This window comes from Alexandromys fortis, unplaced genomic scaffold, assembly GCF_014885135.2.
Source record: "Alexandromys fortis isolate MF-2015 unplaced genomic scaffold, M_Fortis_MF-2015_v1.1 scaffold_6, whole genome shotgun sequence".
Lineage (NCBI taxonomy): Eukaryota > Metazoa > Chordata > Mammalia > Rodentia > Cricetidae > Alexandromys > Alexandromys fortis.
Window position 1 is genome coordinate 555,278 of NW_026067902.1, and position 22,686 is coordinate 577,963.

At 39.1% G+C, this 22,686-nt stretch overlaps 1 protein-coding gene across 5 annotated transcripts in view; it reads left to right on the top strand.

Moving 5' to 3' along the window:
• Tasp1 (taspase 1) overlaps positions 1-22,686 on the top strand; it is a 218,774-nt gene that overhangs the window by 176,117 nt on the left and 19,971 nt on the right. For all 5 annotated transcript variants that reach the window (XR_007590415.1, XM_050134317.1, XM_050134318.1 and 2 more), the window contains one exon: positions 11,153-11,226. Coding sequence is in view for 4 of the 5 variants with exons in the window: in XM_050134317.1 (XP_049990274.1) it covers positions 11,153-11,226 (74 nt within the window). In the remaining variant the exon portion in view is untranslated. Of the gene's footprint in view, positions 1-11,152; positions 11,227-22,686 lie in introns of those variants that run through there.

Genomic DNA, 22,686 nt, shown 5'->3' on the forward strand with positions numbered 1-22,686 from the left:
AGGATTCTTCCTGTTCCCCTTCCTCTAAAGGAAAGAGACTGTGTGCAGAGCTGCTGGCCTGGACTTTAGTCCTGGTCCGTGGCTTATTAGCTTTGCTCCTGTCATGCAGCACTTGACTGTCCTCTGCCACTTCCTCATCTGGAAATAGGGTGTTTGCCACACTTTCCTCATAAAACTGTTTTCAGGAAGGGTTGGCCAGTGAGTGTTTTTGTAGATTGCAGATGTGCATCCAGATGTGTAATCTTGGGTCTAGTCATCCCTGCAGGGATGAAGCCACCCTCCCTCCCTAGGACAATTCTCATCAATATTGTGAATTGTGGTCTTCTTTTTTTCCCCTCAGGGTTTTGTTTGTTTGTCTGTTTTTTAAGACAGGGTTTCTCTGTGTAGCTCTGGCTGTCTTAGAACTCAACTCTCTCTCTGTACAACCAGGCTGACCATGAACTCAGAGATCCACCTACCTCTGCCTTCTGAGTGCTGGTATTAAAGACATGTGCTTTGTGACCTGTGGCTTTAACTACTTTTCCCCTTTTACACCCCACCCCCAGCCTTCCCCAGTTCAGGTTTCCCTTTTCTATCATCTCATAGACAGTTCACACCTCCTGTTTACTAGCAGAGCTTTCTCTGTGACACACCTGCAGCTGGGTTGATAACCCAACCATGGACCTAAGCCAAGGGCAATTGGGAAAGAAGACATTGGCCCAAAGCAAAAAAGGAAAAAGATGAAAATGTGATCAGAAGAACCACACCAACCCTAGGATCAGACTAGCCTAAATAAGAGTAAATTTTTGTGAATAATTTGTACATATTTAAATTGGAGAGTATGTATCTTTCTAAAATGTGTTGAAATAAGACCAGAATATGTATCTGTTAACTTTATTTCCATGTTCTCTACTTTTTTATCATTGGTTTTTTGTTGCTCAGGCTAGCTTCAAATTACCTATCCTTGTATCTCAGCCTCTCCTTTGCTGGAATTACACGTGTATTCTGCCATGTCTGGCTTTTACTTTTGATTGACATATAATTATACACATGAATAGTGTACAATGTGTGTTTCATTTTATCTGTGCATTGTATACAGATCAAATCTGACCAATTAGCACACTGTCACTTAAGCTTATTATTTCTTTGTTTATAGAATATCTAATATACTTCCTTACAGCTACTTTGAAATATACAGTAGATCTTGGGTAGCTGTATTCACTCTGGTGGGTGAATGCAGAATAATATGAACTTATTCTTATTCCTGCCATGCCTGCAGTACATGTCCCTAAGTGCCAACTGTGCTTCTTTCCCTGGACATTGGAAGCATTTGAGCCACTCTCAGTGTCTATGGAATCAGCCTTTTCAGATTCTGTATATGTTATGCTCACTACTTTTACCCTTTTATTGAGGAAACACACACACACACACACACACACACACACACACACCTCTGGGTTACTTTCAGATCTGCAAGATGGATGCCAGTTACCTAACCTAATTGGAAGAGTTCCCACTCCCCCTCTAACAGCTTAAACAGCGTGCTCAAGTATCATTTTTCAACTCACTCTTTGTTACCTAGATTCATTGCCAACGTCCCAAGTCCTTGTCTTTCGAATAGCATTTCGAATACTGGGGCTATCCCCACCTCCACACCCCAGCCCCAGTAACTTGCCCTCACTGTTGCATTTTTCTTGGAAATGCACTGTCATAGTAACTGACTTTCAAGGCCTTGTTCAAATGTGGAAATCTGGAAGAGTTTCCTCCTGCGTGTTTGCTCCTTCCTTGTGCTTTGCTAGTACTATGTAGTTTACGTCTTTGCAACACTTCTCAGGGAACTCTGGTCAGATCCTAAAGTGCTTTCCTCTCCTTCTAGACTGGATGCTTTTCCCTCCAGTTATGTAAATAACTGGAGAAATCACAGGTCACCGAGAATCAGAGAGGGGTAGGGATTTGGTAACCTTTCTATGGGTTAGCACATCTTCCTTCTGTGAAGCATCTCACACACTGGAAGCAAGTAGAGGCCAGGTACTGTGTCACTGAGATTTTTGCTCATCTCCATAATGGGCTGTTGAGGGAGCTGCGGGTTGCATTCCTGCTGCCCTGCTCCCAGCCGCCTGGCTAGCTTATGCCCCGAAATAACAACACACAAACTGTATTCATTTAAACACTGCCTGGCCCATTTCTATTAATGTGTGTAGCACCAAGATGCGCTTACCGGGAAGATTCTAGCCTATGTCCATCCTGGGTCGGAGCTTCATCGCGTCTGTCCCAGAGAGGAGAGGAAATGGCGTCTTACCTCACTTCCTCTTCCTCCTAGCATTCTGTTCTGTTTACTCCACCCACCTATGTTCTAACCTATCAGGGCCAAGCACTTTCTTTATTAATTAACCAATGACCTTCCTCCATCAATAGGCTTCCAGTAATTCTTAGATACATGAATTTAAATGCCAAATATAGTTTTTGTATTATCTTAGCAGCTCCAACCCCATGACCATGGATATGATTATAGATGTGCATATGTGAAGATTAGAAAAAAGCATCTGGTATTCTTGCCTTCCTCCTCCTCATCTGACAGGGCTTGCCTTGTTCATCATATTGCTTCATACTCCAGGCTAGCTGCCCCATGAGCAGCTCATGATTTCTCCAGTGTCGTCTTCCCATCACCCACTGGGGAACTGACTGCATCTAGCTGTTATATGAATTCTGGGGATGGAAACGCAGCAGCCAGTGTTTGCCCACTGAGCCATTTCTCTAGCCCCAGAACCAACTGTTGTGAATTCACTACTCTTTCAGTAAAATGAAATGTCACATAAAATATCCTAATATGTTCTAAAAAAAAAACAAACACCATAGGTTGAAAATATGGCTAATGAGTGTCCAGTAATATGATTTAGAGACAGTCTAAATGACTCACAGAAGACAGCTTCTGTATCCAGCCTTGTATAGGGACAGTGTGGCCACAAACTGTTTGCAACACTTGTCTGCCATGTCCCACTCCCCAGATCAAGAGATGCTGACATACCCCAGTGTACAAAATGTACATTTAACACACAGGAAATTTTTGTCCCTGGATGAGACAGCTGAAAAAAATTATTTTTTATGCTTTTAGAGGGAGGTAAAAGCCAATACAATATATTTTTATCCATTAAAATATAATTGCATATTTGTCAGGCCTTGTAGAAGTGTTTTCTGAGGCTGATGGACATAATATGATTAAAAATGTACAAACAGAAGCTAGCAAGATGACTTAGCAGTCAAAAGCACTGGCTGGTTTTCTATAGATCTTGGGTTTAATAGCCAGGACCCACATGGTTATTTGGTATTCTGGCCTCCCTGACATGCACGTGGTGGCATATATACGTCTAGGCAAAATACACACACATGTTAAAATAATATTTTAAAATGTGCAATCAAAGACTCATTAGGCCCTCCAGTGAGAACAGTGAGCGTGTTGCTAATTTAAGATAGAGAGGTAATTAGAACATATGCAGATATTTTCCATAAGCAAGCAATCCTGCTATGGGAAACATTTCCTTCTTTGTATTCTATACCCCATGTCTTGATTGGAGCCTATGAAGTTAAAGATTTTCTCCCTTAATTGGTCAGTAGGTGTGAGTGGCCAGTGTGAAATCGGCTCCATGTATTTGAGGAAAATCTTAAGCAATCTTAAGCACTAAATAGATGTGTATATTTGGCAGTCACCTTTGGTTCAAGGCTCTGTTGCAGTCTTTCATATTAGACAGGATTTCAAACTCACAGTTACCTAGAGTCTGATCATCTCATCAGCACACATGGTGGTTGTTACTTTGCCATTAAGTTAATCCCACTTTACGTAGAGAATAACTCTGATTCTTTCTATCTGGAAATGTGTTTATGTTGCTGCTAATTAAATTTTGTGTATGATACGCTTGCATTTCTATAGCTACCCCTTTACCTACCCCTTGTGTTTTTCATCTTTTACTGTGCAACGTTTCATATATGTTTTAAAGAAGGACATAATAAATTTGTGAGTTATAAAGGGTAATAATAAAAGGAACACCTGTGGGCCTGACGCCCAGCCCAAGACATTGCCCATTACCCGTATCTTTGAAATCCCCATGTGGGCCTCTCTGATCTTACAGCCTTCTTTTCCCGAGCTTTCATTTCATGGTTGCCTTTGAGTTTTCCTTAAACCCCTTTCATATTTCTATGTATCTGAAAGATATGTTGTGGGTAGTACTTGATTTTGAACTTTTATGAGAATTTCTTTGGTCTCTTTCATAGCTAACTGAAAGGATAACGAGTTCCTTTATCATTTTCAACTTAACTCTAGCAAATCAAACTGTTCTGCAGTTGCCAATCAGAACTTCACTGTGATGCCTCACCCTGCTGCTCCACTTTCAGAACACAGAGTTCTTTGTGGAGTACTTTTTGTTGTATTCTTGTTTTCCCTATTACCAGACATGCTGTAGGGTTTTTTGTTTTGTTTTTAATGTTACATTGGCTTGATGCTTCCTGAAAAATTTAAAGGATAAAAAGTCATCTTACTGTAACTTAAAATTCCTCCAGGTTTTACTGGCATTAAAAATTTGGCAAGCCTATTAATGTGTGTGTTCAAAGGAGCTTCTTCCTAGGGTCCCAACAGCACTGGCTGCTTCTTTTCACCACATGGCATCAGCTTCTGCGAGCACCTATGACAGGGCACTCTGGGAGGTACACATGGTCATGAAGCTAACTGGCAAAGAGAAAGCAAATTCCCTCCTTGGATAGGGGAGAGAAAGTGGCCATGTGGATATTTGTCTGATGTTGCCGAATGGCCTACAAAGTGGAATTAAAGCTTTCCTTTCCGTGAGAATCTCCATGATCTCCCATGGTGGGAAGCTCATTTCTTTTGTGCCTCAGAAGTGCTGGGGGGAAGGGGTGTTCCAGCTCCAATGATGTCTGGAAGGATGGGTTGACATTTTAGTATTTATTTAAGGTCAGATAAAGTAGCAACATTGTTCAAGAAATAAGCAGATATAATGTTTAAGCTTTTTTCAGCTGAGAGTAACATTAGCAAGTAGGGGTGGTGCTCTTTGATTTTTATTTCTGGAAATATTTTTTGATCTACTCTGTTTATAACAGAATATTTCTTTCTTTAAATGCCACTAAGACATTCTTTTAAAACTAGGAATAGACCTTTTTTGGCTATAATTCTCTTCTCTTTTGTGAGAAATATAATTCTTGCTATTATCTAGCCAGAAGATTTTTTTATTGTTTGGTTTAGTTTTTCATCTAAAAATATGAAGATTTCTGAGCTGAATTCTGGCAGCTATGTACTTCTTGTGGTAGCTCTTCTAAAACTCAGGAAGCAATTTTGGCTGATTTTATAGACAACTTTGGTCTGTTTAAAGGATAGTAGGTATCACTGGAGCTTGAGATAAATCCTGGAAGAAAAAGGAATTGTGAATGAATAAAATGAAGTCTCAATTAATTTAGCTTTACTGAACGGTTTTCTGTTTAGATCACCCAGATCTCAGCCAGCAGCCCCTACTTCAAGCATCTCATGCAATAAGAGGCTAAAATAGGAAGAGAATTGAAATGTCTTTAGGGCTTGTGTTTCTGTTTGACACAATTCCCTTGCTTTCTTGTGAAGTAGCATTTTTCTTTTTAGTCCTTATCAAAGCAGCATGAGCACTGGAAAGAGGGAATGGTTATCTCTTCAACTTAGTGTATGTGTCAGTCTATGGAACTCAGCCTCCATTGCTCCCAAGACAGTTTACCAGTGAAAGTTTGACAGGGAAGCATGTCAACTCAGCTACCTCATGGGTGTAGTGAGACATGCCTTGTATGATTTATACAGATTGTGTCAGGACAGGAAGCATTTTTGTATATTATTTTTTACAAACATGAGCCACCTATTGAGTTAAGAAGTTCTTAACAGCCAGGAGCAGATAAGAGAAAGCTGTTGTATTTATAGTTTCTCACTCTTCCCATTTGAAAATGAATTTTTTCTTTATTTATCAAGTAGTTACTTATATGGTGTGCAAGACATCTTCTACTGTGCTATCCCACCCAAGGAAGGCTAAGGAGCAGCAGCTGACTTGGCAACTGCCCAGCCAAGACTCTTCTGATTTTAGAGTTTTGTATTCCTCCAAGGAACTCTGGGATGGAAAGCAAAGTGGAGAGGTTTTAAAGGGTTCAGGAGCCAGTGCAGCTGGGGATTGTTAACGACAATGGGAAGAATGTGTGTGTGTGTGTGTGTGTCTGTGTCTGTGTGTCTTTGTCTGTGTGTCTGTGTATGTTTCTCTGTGTGTATACTTATGTGAGTGATGTGGGAGTGTCATATATCAATCTGTTGATTTCATTGGCTGAGCAATAAAGAAACTGCTTGGCTTAGCTTAGAGCATAGATGGGAGGAGGAAACAGAATAGAATTCTGGGCGGAAGAGGAAGTGAGGTCAGACTCTGCTCTGCTCCCGGAGAGACTCGACAGCTCTGCTCTGGAGCAGAGACGCCATGCTTGCCATGCTACACTCTCCCAGGATGGACGAAGGCTAGAATCTTCCCGGTAAGCGCACCTTGGGGTGCTTACACACATCATTAGAAATGGGCTAGTCCAGGTGCGAGAATTAGCCTGTAAGGGCTAGAGTTCATGGGCCAAGCAGTTCTTTAAATGAATACAGTTTGTGTGTTGTTATTTCGGGCATGAGCTAGCCAAGTGGCCGGGGTGTTGGGGACGCAGCCCCGCCGCCGCTCCTATTTCAACATGTGAGCCTGTATGTGCCTGTGTCCATGTGTCTGTGTATATGTTTTCTGTATTTTTAGTGAGATAGCCAAGTACTTTTTTGTCTATTTAGAAGGAAAATTCATTTGGATGGAAATACCTTGTTTACAACTTGGTAAAGACACGTTGTTTTATAAAATGTAATTTAATTAGAATGGATGATGGAGAAAGAGGTGTCCTGGGAGAAACCTCACTCATTGGGTAACTTGTAGCTCTAATAATAACTAGGGAAGGTTGTGACGTAAATGACACAGGAAAGCCAAGCTTTGCGGCAGGCCTTCAGATTGGTTCATATAGCAGAAATCACCAAGACTGAAGTAGAGCCTTCCTGAGCACACTACTCAAGAGTGCATATATAGGCAAAAACTGCTCTTTTTGTTTCCCAGCCTCCTAGACCTGAGTAATCACTCAGAAACTTTATTAATTACAAAACTGTTCAACCAATGATTCAGGCATATTTCTAACTAACTCATATCTTGAATTAACCCATTTCTATTAATCTGTGCATTGCCATGAGGCTGTGGCTTACTGGAAACGTTCCAGTAGTGTCTGTCTCTTTTGGCAGCTACATGGTGCCTCTTTGACTGCACCTACTCTCTCTATATATCACTTATAGCCTGGCTATATTCTGTCCTACTATAGGCCAAAATAGCTTTATTCATTAACCAATAAGGGCAACATCTTAAAGGCTTCCCACATCATCTCCTCTTTTCTGTCTAATTAAAAGGAATGTTTTAACTTTAACATAGTAAAATTATATATAACAAAGCAGTTATCAAGCAAGAATTATAGTTACAATATTTAGTTCATTTACATTTGGCAAATTAAGGAAAGTACTCTATCATTTATCCTCTTTGTGAGTCTAAAGTTTTATATCTAATTTATCTTTTATCATAACTAAGGAAAACTATAACTGTTTAGCCTTCAATGCCATCAAAGACCCCAGAGGGATATATTACCTAAGTAAACAGGAAGTGCATTGTAAGCAGCTTTTAAAACTCTAAAGTTGACAGAGATATCTCCCTGCCTGCCTGGACCCAAAAGTTCATCTGTAATATTGGGGGCATCTGCCTTCAGCCTACATATCTGGCAGACTTTTCCATGTGGCAAGAAATTTGAAAGACTGTTTTGCCCATATTTGTAGTTTGTCAGTCACTTTCTTTTGTGTCCTTCAGAATGTCTGGCAGACTCTTTCATGAGGTAGTTACCCTGAAGGACTGTCTTGCATTCTTTAGGCAAGTTTAGCATTCATTTTTCTGTGGGTCCTGCATGTCCAGTTTATACAACATACCACCAAGCATTACAGGCAAGAGCAGTTTCTGGTCCAAATGGCTAGCCAATTCCATAAGGAGCCTCTTTGATGCCCATCATCCTCTAGAAGTAATTGGTGCTTTCAGGAGCAGATGTGTCTCATTGTCATAAAAGTCTAAGTTCTTAAAACATTTAAATGCCATATTCTGTAAATCTTTGAAAGGGTTGAAGAATACCTGTCCATTTGAAATATATCTCTGTACATTTAGAAAACCTAACTAACATGGCTACAAGTTTGACTATTATAAATGACCACCTATTAATCTGTAATTTTTAATTATATATTTTTAATGATATATATATAAGCATAATACTTTAAACAGGAGCAGAAATATATATACGTAGTGTAACAAAATTGATCTTGACTTTGTATCAATAGACCAAGATCCATACCAATGCAAAACATTAATTTCTATATCATATCCCCCTTTAAATGAAAACAAACATTTATAAACAATCATTTTGAGAATTTGGGTATCATTTTCTCCAATGCTTCCTGCTTTTTGTTGGGAAAAGTATTTTTAGAGTTTACAGGGAACTTTTGGAGGTTCTTGTTCTATCAAACCATATTAGCTTGGAAGGAATCCACAGACTCATTTCCTATGAAAACAAAAGCAGAACCTCTTTTCCAAAGCAACATATCCTTCAATTCAAATTTTGAAGTCAAGATACCTTTAAAATATATATGTTAGTTTAGCTTAGCAGCCCCCAGAATCAAATGTCTCTCTGCAGTCAAAAAATTTAATGAAATAATTTGCATAATTTAGACTCTGTATATTTTCTATCTTTACATGGCCTTTTTTACTCCTTTAATCTATGTCTGTCTGTTCTCTTTTATATTACGTTTACTATCTCTTTAAAGGCTTTGTTTTTATTTTTTTAAACTATTTCTATAACTGTCTATACTCTTTCTTTTTTTTAAATTTATTTATTATGTATACAACATTCTGCCTCCATGTATTCCCACACGCCAGAAGAGGGCACCAGATCTTATTACAGATGGCTATAAGCCACCATGTGGTTGCTGGGAATTGAACTCAGGACCTCTGGAAGAGCAACCAGTGCTCTTAACCTCTGAGCCATCTCTCCAGCCCCCTCTGTACTCTTTTTCTACTCTCTTCCAAGCCTACATACATTTTTTTGAACACACTGTGTCTCGTTTAGAGTCCTTTATGTCTGAATCTGTCCTATTGTGTATCTGAAATTCTTTTCTGACAAGGAACATTTTAAAATGGTAAAAGGTGTGGTCTCGGTGGTCCTGGATGCTGCCTCCGCCTCTCTCAACCTTTCAGTATGTCAGAGGTACCTTTACTGTCAGCTCTGGGATGGGCTGGTTAGGAGCCACACTCACCATCTCAACTCTGGGAAGGAGCGTGCAGCACGTGAACCCTTTTTGTCTGAGTAAAAGCTAAAACTGCCATGCAGAATGCTGTGCAGCCTAGAAATGTCTTTGTGTATGTTGGCAGGAATCTACCATGCTTTCCTGCCTGTGCACTCCTAGCAGACCCCCTCCAGCTGCTTGCCCAGGCGGGGGTATTGAGTGGTAGGCATGCTCTTAGCTACTTTCCTCCTAACCCCCAAGCAGGCATACAAGTACCCAGATCCAACTGGGTCACACAGGTTAGCCCCAAACATATGGGCACCATTTTGTTGAAGGAGACTGTTCTTTTGTTTTCTGGCCGTCTAGACCCAAATAATCACAGAAAAACTATATTAATTACAACACTTTTGGCCAATGATTCAAACACAAGAATCAATCTCACTTGTTTACACATTTCAGGAGTCCCAGAAAAGTACTACACTGAGAGCTATAGCATATATGCAGTGGACCTAGTGCAGATCTGGGTAGGCCCTGTGATTACTGCTTCAGTCTCTGTGAGTTCATATGAGGCATGCTCAGCTGTTTTAGAGAGCCTTATTTTCCTGGTGTCTTTTGTCCCTTCCTGTCTCCCTGACTTCTTCAGTCTCTTCTTCTACAGAGTTCCCTGATTCCCAAGGTAAGGGATTTAATCTTGTTTAGAGCTGTGTCTTCCAACGTATCTTTCTTTGTATAATGTCTGCTTGTGGGTCTCTGTATTTTTTCTATCTGCTGCAGAAGGAAGCCTTTCAGGTGATGACTGAATAAGGCACCAATCATGATTGTAATTATTATATCTTGCTTGCAGATGGCACTTTGCAGCCTTTCTCCCTGCCTTCCATTCTTTCTGCTTCTTCTTCCACTCTATGCTCTGAGCCTCAGAAGGATGTTACAATGTCTTGTTTAGGAGTGCAATTTAAAAATATTATTTATTGTTATTCTGTGTGTACACAATGTGGGGGACATACAAGTGTCACCGAGCTCATATTCTGGTAAGTTGACAATTTGGGGGAATTACTTTGCTCCTTCTCCTGTTAATTTCAGGTTTTGAACTCATTTCTTTCAGCTTGAGTGAGAAGCACTCAACAGGCATCTTCTCTATTTATTCACTGACTCTGCTACAAGGAAAGAAAAGTTTATCTCCTTTCTTATTTCGTCACTTGTTTCCATCAGCATTGCTTCTTTGATTCTTAATTTGCTCAGTGATTATAACCTATTATTGTCACTTTGTTGGGAGAAGATTTGACTAGTAAGGGACCTTCAGGCTAACCCCTGAGTCTTTCTGATAAGTCCCTGTCATTCTTGTAGCATTTCCTTACTCTCTGTAACAAACTAGTTCAGATCCATTGGTATTTCATGAGTCTCGGCTTTATGCCTTAAGTAGAGACTAAGGCTGTGTGCACATGTACATATGTATATGTTGAAAGAAGCTATACTGTGGAATATTATGTTTACTAAATCACTAGATACAGTATTATGAATGTGTAAGTGTTTAATGTTCTAAGTTCAAACACAAGTGCATTTATTTTACATGTAATAATCATAAGTTTTGACAAGAAAGAAATACATTTTTCATTTCACAGTAAATGGCATTACAGTTTTGAGCACTAAATCATCTTGACATTTATGAAGGAGCAAATGGAAAGTAGGGAATGAGTGTTAAATATAAAGCTATCTTTAACTGTTCTATTAAAAAGGCGAAGATTTATTTTCCATCTGTGAACGTGAATGTGCCTATTTGTGTTCTTGTTCACACAGTGGAATTTCTGTGGAGCCACACTACAGAGAGCATGTGCGTAGGATATATGTCAGCCCAGGATGGAAAAGCCAAGGTAAGCGGGAAAACTGGGTCATAACCTGAAAACCTGGTAGCCAGTGCGTGTGCTTCAAACCAGTTTGTTGAAACAGATGACTTTTCCACCTCTTGAGTAGAAGCCAATGAGCTTCGTCTACAGCACAGTTCACAGTTCCAAAGAAAAATCAGTAGATTTCACAAATTCTTCTCATGATGGATCAAGATGAATGATAAACCCACTTTCTTCTTTCGTTTTGCTCCTTTTTCTCATCTGTGAATACTTGTGAAGAGGAACCTCAGTATTTATAAGAGAAAATGAGAGCAAAGCTGACAAGCTGACCAAGATGTCTGACTCCTCAAGGAAGGTTGATACGAATAAAGGGAACTGAGGCCATGTAAGAGTAGCTCTGGGCTGTGTCTGCATCTTCCTAGCAGAAATGGCTCGCAGACTTGTGGATCTCACTTGCCCTGTTATGTGTCCACCCAGGCTTTGCCTCTCTGTGCCACATGACCTGCGTGAGTCACAGCAGTCATATCGTCACCCGGCATCAGTTATTGAGTGCTGGTTCTCCGTGACCTTAAAATTCTTGATCTTGGGAGTAAAAAAAAAAAACCCATAATTTGTGGATTTATTTTTATATTTTTATATATGCCCCATGTTTCTGTTCATGGAAGTTTTAGGAGCAGCTGTGCTTTATGACATTTATTTGGCATTAAAGCACCTCAGCTGCAGATTTATGAAGCTAGGCAGCCTCTTTTTTGAAAAATAACATATTTACATATTTGAAAATAGCAAATAAAGAAACTTCTGATATGTGTTGTCTATTACACATTGAGTAATTTAAAAAAAATAGAGAAAGTCAACTAAAGAGTATAGTGCTACAACATCCTGGCATTTTGAACAACAATAAACCACGTGTGTGACAGTGGACACTGAAGATTATGTTGCCTAGTGAGGTCATACTATGATGCGCACTCAGTGATAAAATAGCTTACTGACAAATTTCTCAGTTAGATAACACATGACTGTAGTTGATTGTTCATTTTTATTACAATACTACTCTGTAAGTATATTGCCTAGTAAACCAGTGGGGCCACCAAATGTCTGTGAATGTAGTGTATAGGAGCATTGTCACAGCAAGAGATTGATATTTGTGAAATATTGCTGAGCTCTCTCTCCCCTCCCATTATCTCAGCTTCACCTGAAAACCTTGCATTTTGCACCAGGAGACCTATTGCATAAGAGAATTTATAGATTTCTTTGCTTCATAATCTTTCTGAAATAAAATTGTAATTGTGTTTTTTAAAGCTGATTGGCATGCCTGGAGCAAAACCTACCAGCTTTGTCACAATAGTTGAAACATTGATGTCTGCGTCATCGAATAGAGCAGCCAGAGCCACGAGGTGAAATTATTGAGGATTTGAAATGTGGCTACTAGAACCAAAAAGCCGAATTTTAAACTACACTTAGTTTTTTCATAGCCACGTGTGGCTAGTAGCTACCATATCGAGCAGCACAGTGAACGAGTGGAAAATGGCTATTCAGATATTTCCAAGACGTGTCCAACAGCACTTTCTAAACAGGAAGCAAATCTAATAAGCCATAGGAGTTTCTTGTAACCATTTAAGCTTTCTCTTCCACTTTGAATATTGATCTTGAACTAAGATCTTATTTAAACAAAGGATCATGATGAGGTAGGCTTCAGCTCTGCGGTCAGTTGGGGGAGGTAGGGGCTGGGAAAGACAAGGGAGGTTTACCGAGTCCCTTGAGTAGAAGTGTCTGCTTTCCCTGCTGGTCATCTCTGGAAGACACTTGCCATTTAACATGAAAGCACAGAGACCTAAGTTGAATCTAGAGCTATCTGGCCTTCAATTGTGCTGTTTGGCATATGAGGGGTGTGATTTTAGTGTTATCTGTCAAGTTCCCCAGCTGGTAATGTGGAGGTAGTATGGATTGGGCCAGCAGGTACAGCTTCTCCACTTGTTTATTTGTAAATTATGTTTTTAACCATTTTCTTTTCAGAGAGTTAATCTCTCTTTCTTTATTGTTTGAACTATAACTATAAACGCTTTCCATGAAAATAAAACAAGCAATAAGACATCAACACATTGCTCAGTTCTATTGTTTGAAACAGTGGCAACACATAGAAAAACCAACAAATTAGTTCTTTTGTCAGAAATGCGGGGATTTTATGGTGTTGAAACTGTGACAGAGAATATAGATGAGACATGGGTTCAAAAGCCAAAAGGACTTTAGCAAAGTATGTATTCCAGTAAGAGTGGCAGCCTTTGCCTACCTAGTGACCTCACCTGGCGTTCCTGGCTTCTGTCAGGAACTGTTGTATAGGGCCCTCGTTGTTTATCATGAAAATGTTCTCTCCATAGTGCAGAGAGTTATTATTAAGATTGACAGGAAGCAGCTTTAGAGACTGTTCTTTTTATTTAAAACCTTTCTTTAAAGAAAAAATGTTCTATTTCCCCAAAATTGCCCTCCTTTTCCTTGTTACCAAACACAGACCCTAAAAGCACTTGAACGTTTTATATAAGGCAATGATGAATTCTTGTTAAAGCCTTGGATTAACACTCTCCTCAAAGTCACACTGCTCAGAAAAGGTAAGGAGTAACTGGGGTTGTGTTCAGAATCATAGATAATCTGAATGAAGGTAGTTCCTCTGTACATGTTTCTGTTTTCTTTTTAAAATCATGTTTTCTAAAAGATACAGCAAAGAACATCTTTGTATCATTTAACTTACAACTCCCTTCTCTGGCATGAAATAAATAGATTTATCTTTATGGAACAAACGTGAGCTCATTGACACTAGTTAGGTTTAAAAGTCGTACTGCCATTTTCTATAGTGACTGGGCAGTTAATGAGCAGTGTTCATAAATACTCAGTGCACATAGTCTAGTGCAATAAAACATATTTAAACTGGCATGGAGTTGATTCAGGCACATAACTCTCACCCTAAATGAATCAGGTTTCTTTTATATATAGAGGTTACTTTTTATAACAACAGTATAAATACTGTTATAAAATTTATTTTTGAAGAGGAATGGGCTATTTTATACTTTGAATATCTCTCTAGAGATTTATTATTAGTTCTGGGGAAAAAATAGTAATTGCATAATGGAGAAACAAGCAACACTAAGACTGTGTGTTCAGAATTAGGGTCACCGTCGAGGAACAAGCCAACAGTGTACGTGCCTCTGGATGTAACAGCCTGAGAAGGACGGCGTCCTTTGTGTCCTTCACCATTTGGAAGCACATAACATGAACTTAGTGACAGGACACAGACAGACAAGTCAGGAATGAAGAGCTTGCTGGGAAGGAAGAGAAAGGGGACGATGGTATAGAAAACTGTTAAATGTCAGAAAAGATAAGGATGGAGAAAGTGTTCCGGGTTGAATACTACTAAAGATATGTTACCAGTAAATGTTTTAATTCACCTTAAAGTGGCTTCTGTCTATAAGACCAAATGCTATAGTACATTTTAGGTCATTTTGCAAAGTAAGGCTTTGAAATTTGAAATATGGCTAGCAAAAAGAGTTGCGTTGTTTATAAATTTACTAAAATTGCTATCTGTGTTATGATTTATTGGGACATATCCATAATTTTAGGCAGCATGCCCTGAAGTATCTAGCAAGTGGGGACCCGTGTTTATAATCTTGGTGTTTCAGGAAAGTAGTATGTGAATAAAAATGTGGATAATAAATTACCAAGTAAGTGGAGCAAAATGCTGACAGCAGGTAAGCGTTGGCAAGTGTTACATGATACTTAAACTATTCGTAATGTTTTTGTTATTTTAAGTTAAACTGCTTCAAAATATATCACTTGCATGTAAGTTAGATCTGATCATTTTGTGAGCCTTGCTTTGTACAGTTCAAAAGTATTAGCCTTGCTTTATAACCTGTTCTGCATTGAATGGGTGCTACACTCCTCTAAACCGCTGTCTCGTTTGTTCTCTGGCTAAAGCTGAGAGGTGAGACTTTGTCACTATCAACATGCCTCACATTAAAGTGTCTTCTGGAAAATTACCCAGCCTTTGGCTTTAAATTTTTTTAGCTACTTAGGAAATATTTACTTGTAATATCCTCTGGTCTGTCTATCAGGCTGTGTTCATATTTTGACAGATGTTGCTCATGTCATTATTTCCCTTGGATTAGGCAGTGGTTTTTAAAAATATGATCCCTAAGCCATATGCAACACAAAGGAGAATAAATTATTTTCAGTATTAAAACCTTTGCTGCAATGGTCTTGTTAAAGAACCGAAAGACAGCCCCTAGAATAGGAATACATGTTTGTTAATAATGCCATTGGTGAGGTATTTGCCATCAGTTCAGAATAAACTTAATCTTGTAACTCAACAAGAAGATGCAAATAAGCATTTCTCCAGTTAAGGTATACAAGCAGCAAGTAAGTATATGGAAATATTCTTACTGTCTGTATTCATTGGGGAGCTGCAAATCAAAACCATAATTTGATTCTACTTCTCATCCAACATGATGTCTACAGGAAAGAGGAATAAGTTCAATGGGGAAAAAAGAGAACCTTCATGTACGCTAGTGGGAATGTGGAAAGGGTGTTTCCCTTTCTGAGAAACAGTTTTAACAGAATTGCCACATTACCCAGCAGGTCTGCTGCTTGGTATATATTAAAGAAAATAAGATGTTTGTTTATACCAGGGTGTTCATAGTTGTTAAGAAGTAGGAACAACTTAATGTTCATCGACTGATGAATGAATAAACAAATGTGTTGTATTCATGCAATAATTTTTTTTTGTAATCACAAAAAGCAGTGAAGGTCTACAATAGGATAGTTCCAGTGTTTTTGAAAACATGATGCTAAGTACAAGAAGCCAGGTGAAAAAGTTCAGACATCTCATGATTCCATTGCATTAAGTGTCTAGAATTGGAAAACTCATAGAAACAAATGTAAGAGATTGGTGGTTGTTAGGGCTGAAGTGGGGAGTATGGATACCAAGTTTGCTTTCAAGGACATGAAAATGTTCTGGAATTAGAAATTGTCCAACTTTACAGACACTTGACAAACCATGGGATTGGGCATTTATTTAAAGCAGTGGATTTTATGATACATGTGTTTTTCCTTAAAGCTGTAAAAATAACAACAAGTGTAATTACTGCATTATCAAAATAAAGTAGAAGAAATATATGCTTATTTTGATACCACACAATCTTTTCAGCTTCTATTCATTATAAACCCCTCAAAATACCAGACATTGGAAGAACTTCCTTAGTTATATTTTTTAAAGAAACAACAACACAACAAAAACTACCAAAAAAAATATCTGTAGCTAAAAATCATAGTAGTCAGAGAAACCTGGAGCACTTTTAGTTGTAGGGATGCAGAAAAAGGAGGTCAGCTCTTGTCACTCTCATCACTCTGCTTGGATTTTCCTGGAAATCTCAGCCAGTGCAGTGAAGCAAGAAAACAAAGCCAGAGACACAGGCTGGGAAGGGCTGCTTAAAACCTGAACTTTCACATGATCAGGAACGAATAAGAAAATTTCTCAACTATCCCCTTAAAACTACAAAGCCTTGCTCAGATGAATCTGAATGGAGAAATATGTTTTATTTTTGAATTGAAAATACAGTACTTGCCGGCCATTTTTTCCCCAAAATTTTCTGCAAGCCAAACCAAAATTCCAACATTTTTTTAAATTAAGAAATTGATAACTACCAATTTCTTAATTAAAAAATGTATGGTCTGGAAGCTCCACTCCAATGGTGTCCAATATGTTCACATTGGACTCAGTGGGTAATAAAAAGTGATATGAATTTGGCAGTCAGATATGAAAAAGAAGGGGCAAATGTGATCAAAGTACACTGTGTGCATATATGAAACTCAAAAAATTAACAAAAGTTTTATATTAGAAATCAGTTTGATTTTATGTAAATTTTATTAGGATTTTTATTTGCTCTTACATGAACATTTCAGTAAACCACAAGCCCAAATTTTTTTTGTCAACTTATAGTGGCCCTCAGGTGCTAGTGTGTGTGTGTTCACAACTTCCTCCCCATCTGTGTTGGGATTTTGTCTGGCTTGACCTTGTGCATGCAGTCACAGTTGCTGTGAACCCTTATGTACAATTGCCCTATTGTGTTTGAATTGTCCCAGGCAAACCTTGAACCCATGATCTCCTCAGCATTCTAAGTAGCTGGATTGTAGACCTGAGCCACCATGCCATGCTTCTTTTCTGTTTCTGATAATCCATTAAGTTCAGTTCATACTGCTCTAAGTATACATAGGTATGTAGGGCCATCCACTAGATCGTGGGGATTAGTAGTAGTCATCTGAAAAAAAAGAGTGCTCTCTCTCTCTTTCTCTCCCTGAGCAGCGCTTAACTCCAGTCGCTCCTCAGTAAAGGGTGAGGCCTGGAGGGCACCTCCCATTTGTGCTGGGATTCTGGCTGGCTTTACCTCATGCAGGTCTTGTGCAGGGAACCACAACTCTTTTGAGTTTATGAGTATAGTAGCCATGTCATGTCCAGAAAATGGCATTTCCTTTTATCCTGAAGTTGGTTCTTCCTCCTTTTTCTATGATGTTCTCTGAGCCGTGGTTGGGGGGGAAGCGTGTTGATAAAAATTCCCATTTAAGGCTGAGCACACTCAGTATTCAGGACGTTTATGCATCTCTGCATTGAGTGCTGCCCACTGCAAAAAGAAGCCTGTCTAGCCAAGGTTGAGGGCAGCCCATGTATATGCTTTTAAAACCAAATATTTAGAAGACAATTTGATGACATGACAATGGAGCAAAATGGCAATAGTGTATTCTACTCTAGGGCCCAAGATCTCCTCACCAAGGGCTTTTGACTGAGATTACTGTCCCGGCACGAAGTTCCCTCTTGTGGAGCAGGTCTCACATCCAGTCTTAAAGTACTACCCCGTAACAATAGTGCCTCTGTTAGAGTTTGCCTGGCAGTCTGGTATTGCAGCATGCAGGGTCCATTGTTAAGCTGTTGCTCTTCTCTCCCAAGTTAGTCTGCACAGCACCTTTAGGCACTGCTGTGAAAGCTAGGCTGTGTGGAGGAACTTGTCAGAGAGTTTGATACTGACCTCTCTGTCCTCTGCCCAGAGTGTGCGCTATCTTCAGCAGAAGCCTACTCCATAGTTGTGGTGGACAGCAGTGTGTGGCAGTTGCCTGTGCTCTTTCCAAGCCCTCTGCGGCCTTCCTGATTAATAGCAGTAGGGAGGTGTCTGATGCCTTGCATTGTGTTTTTTGTTCAATAATATGTGTTTTCTGGAAATGATATTGTTCACTCATTAGTAATCTACTAAAAACAATTTTCTAGTAAACTAACAGATTTCCAGTTTTCATGGTTTTTTTTTTTCAACCTGTTTAGGAATGGGAAGAATTTCTGAGATAGAATTTTTGATTTATGGAAATGATTTTTCTGAAATTGAATGAGAATCAATGAGATAATAATTTCATCTGTTCTTAATTCTCTAACCTTTTAAAAAACATAAGATTATTTAGTATAAGCCAGGCGATGGTGGCGCACACCTTTAATCCCAGCACTTGGGAGGCAGAGGCAGGCGGATCTCTGTGAGTTCAAGACCAGCCTGGTCTACAGAGCCAGTTCCAGGACAGGCTCCAAAGCCACAGAGAAACCCTGTCTCGAAAAAAAAAAAAGATTATTTAGTATACAGTTTACTCAATGAGTGTTTCATGCTGTTAAAGAGTAAACATACAGTAAATGACTTTCTTTTGAAAGGCGAGAACTTACACTCAGAAAATGTCTTTACAGATCAAAAAGAATATGTAATATGAAACCAAGTTAAAATGGATTTATTCTCTTTGGTAGTACTTTGTCTTTTTTATTTTTTACTTATTTCATAATATCAATAGTGATTACATCTATAAATATTTTCCCCTATATTGTAAGGGCTGAGATCCAAAGCCTCAGACATGTTAGGCAAGCATGCTACCACCAAGCTCTACCCAGTCTCACAAAGCTTGGATGCCATTAATTTTCTCTGGCCTCATAAAATTGTCCTAAATAGAGTTACAAACCTTGAGTAAGGTCTTTCTTGTGCCAAGGTTAAAGCCTCAGAAAGCTAAATAAATTCTCTTCTACATCTTAAAATGGGGAGAGCATTATGCTGAATAACCAAGCTCGGCACAGAAAGGTTACTTGGTGAGTTTTTCTGTTTATATGCAGTACTAACAGAGTTAAAACAGGGGTCTAGAAATCTAAAATGCTTTTTTTTTTTTTTAAAGTAGGGCCTGAGGGAATTTGAGGGTAATAGTAGAAATGTTCCATGCATAAAGTTTTCTATTTATGTTTTGGTTTTGTGAATAAACTATTAGAAGTCATCCAGTCCTTTACTTAGCATCTGTGTATTTTATGGAATGCAAATTATACCTCTGTGTTTTGAAAACCATAATAAGTAGGAATACTATATGAAGAATGACATAGAATTAGACTTGGGTTTCTATATGAGCCCCTGTTTATAACCTGTTACAGGTTCCCAATTTCTATTTATTTGTTTATTTAGGCTGAGCTTCCTTAGGGAGCTGAGGTTGGCCTAGATCTCCTGATCCTCCTGCCTCAGTCTCCTTAGTCGGTGTGTGCCACTGTTCTGCACATTCTGCAGATGAGAGCCGTGTTTTGATTTTGAATGAGTGAGCAAAATAAAAAGGATAAATAGCAAGTAGCTGATAGAAGTGACAAACAGATTGCAAAACCTCATCAAATCAGGCACTCTAAATACCCAGAGGGGTGACTGAGGTAGCCCAATTGAGTGAGCGAACAAAATGTCAAAAGGTAGCGTTATCAGATCCAGGGTCATACAAACATCTAGCACAGTTAGACTGGTCAGCTGGAGTTCCCATGTGGAATACAGCATTCCCTTTGGCAAGGCTCCAAATAGAAGATCAAATTAGGTAGACAGCATCATCAGATCAGACAGTTAACAAATATATAGCAGAAATCAACCGAGGAGTTTCCACTTGGAATCCAGTCAGGACAGAGCAGGCTTCTTCATTAGCTTCTGCATTTCCCTTCCTACTATGTGCATTTTTGCATAGTTGTAAGCACTGTTGGAATAGTTCACCTTCTGGCTCTTCTCAAGGGGACAGTGTTTTTATATCCTTAGCTGTTTGTTGTTTTCCTTCTCCCCGGTACAGAGACAGGAGACCTGCTGGACTCAGGATAGGGATTTGAGAAGATCATGACATAAATAAGCTTGGGAATGAAGTGAGAACGAAATTTGTTTTCAGAGCCAACTTCTCAGTGGTCGTAAGCAGAACATGATAGTTTTCACTACTATAAGAGACATTAATTACAGCTACCAGGCCCTGCTTCACAATTCCTCATCTTAAAGAGGGATAGATACTTCTGGTGCTTTGATAGCATTCCGAGAAGTAGGTAAAAGTGTAAGTGTAATGTATGTGGTAGATGTGACATCACGTATGGTGGGTTGTAGTGGTGTAGAGACAGTAGAGGTTGTGGAAAATTACTTAGAGCCTTCACATTTCGCAAGTCTTACACCTGGCCTGTTTCACAGACATTTAAGAGTGGTTGTAGATTTTGAGCTTCAAATTAAATATAGGTAGAATACATATTTAATCACTATTTTCATTATCCGTTGATAATTTTATGTGATGTATTTTTATTTTTATTATAGTCACCCCCACTTCTTCCTTATCCACCCTCCCCCTTTGCCTTTCTACTCACCCAACTTTAAATTTTCTGTTTTTTTTTTAAAGTCTTTTGTTTTTTCGAACAGAATATTCTTTTAGTGTCTTCTATAGAGTTCCTTCATGGGTTTTTACCATGGGAAGTACTTCTCTCTGCTTTGGATCGCTGATAGTTTTGTGGATATGGTGACTTGGCACCTGCGGTCTTCTATAGCCAGTAGAGCACCAGTGCAGGCCCCTGGCTTTCGGCATTTCCTTTGAGAAATCAGTTAATTGTTTTGGTGGGTGTCCCTTTACGTGTGACTTGTTCTTTCTGTCTTGCTGCTTTCAGTCTTCTTTCTTCCTTCTGGACATTTAGTGTTTTGATTATTCTGTGATGTGGGGAGTTTCTTTCTGGTCCTGTCTCTTTGGTGTTCTCTATGCCTCTTGGGCTTTAATAGGCCCCGCTTTCCTTAGCATTGGGTATTTTTCTTTATGATGTTGAAAATATTTTCTGTACCTTTGACTTAATTTTTTCTTTTTTTCTTCTATATGTATTATTCATAGGTGCAGTCTTTTCTTAATGTCCCAGATTTCTTTTATGCCTTGTTCCTGGGATGTTTTAGATTTAATCTTTTATGTGACTAAATGATCTGTTTTCTCCACTCTGTCCTTGGGACTTGATATTCTCTGTGCCACTTATCCAACCATAAGACTTTACTCTTAGTTGTTCTTCTTTTCCCTGAGGAGGTTTTTTTGTTTTGTTTTGGTTTTGGTTTTGTTTCATTTTTTTCTTTTTTTTCAGAGATTACATTTCAATTACTTAATTCTACCTTCATATCTTGAATTGTTTTCATTATTTCATTGAACTGTTTTTATTTTCACAATCCTCATTCAGAGATTTGTTTATATCCTCTTTGACTTCCTTGAGCATATTATAATTATATTTTAGAACCATTATCCTCTGCAGTAGCTATGTTGCGTTTCTCAGATAACAATACAATGGGGTGCTAATTTCTATAGGAGACATATTGTCTTGATTATTCATGTTGTTTGTGGTTTTTTGATAGGACATTGGTATCTAGAGTTAGGTGACTGAGAATAATTTTTGATTTGTTATCTGGTTTTGCTCTGTTGAGTGAGTGTTTGGGTACTTATTTGTTCTTATTCCAACTTGTCAGGTTGTAACCTAGCTGAATGGTGCTTGGTTTTCAGTTTGAAACTGCTCTGTTAGTGTTTGAATGGGGTGCCAGCAGTGGTCTCAGCTCTGCTAGGGAGAGGTGCAACCTTTGAGCCTACAAGTTAATCTGCTGTGAAGGCTTAGAAGATTCTACCTGCTGAAGTCTGCTGATGTGAAGTCTGCAGAGGGTTTGCCAGGCTCTGCTGCTGGTCCTTGGGTTCTGAGTCATGCTGCACATGGTGCTGGTGATGCAGTTCCAGCCACACTCCAGAGAAGACTGTTCCGGGTCAAAGTGTAGGATGCGTTGTCTGATAGGCAAGCAGCTCTAGGTTCTAGATGGGCTCCATATGGTTCTGGTGTTATCTGGTGGATGGGGTAACTGATAGAGGAGTGGACAAGAGCACATTTTAATTCTAGTACTCATTTGAAAATATAGTCTGTGACCGAATGAAGGAAGGCAACTAGAAGGGGACCAAGGGGAGGAAACTGGAGTGGAGTGGGTACAGCCAGAGTGCATGGTATATTTGAAAGGAGTCTTTACGAAATCAAGCACTGTGTACAATGGATGCATACATTAAAAGGAACTCCTAAACAGGAAGCACCTGATAGCATGAAGAATGTGAGACACTCTGCCAGTGAATGGTGTTGTGCTTGCAGAGTCGTCGTGTGCACGTGCC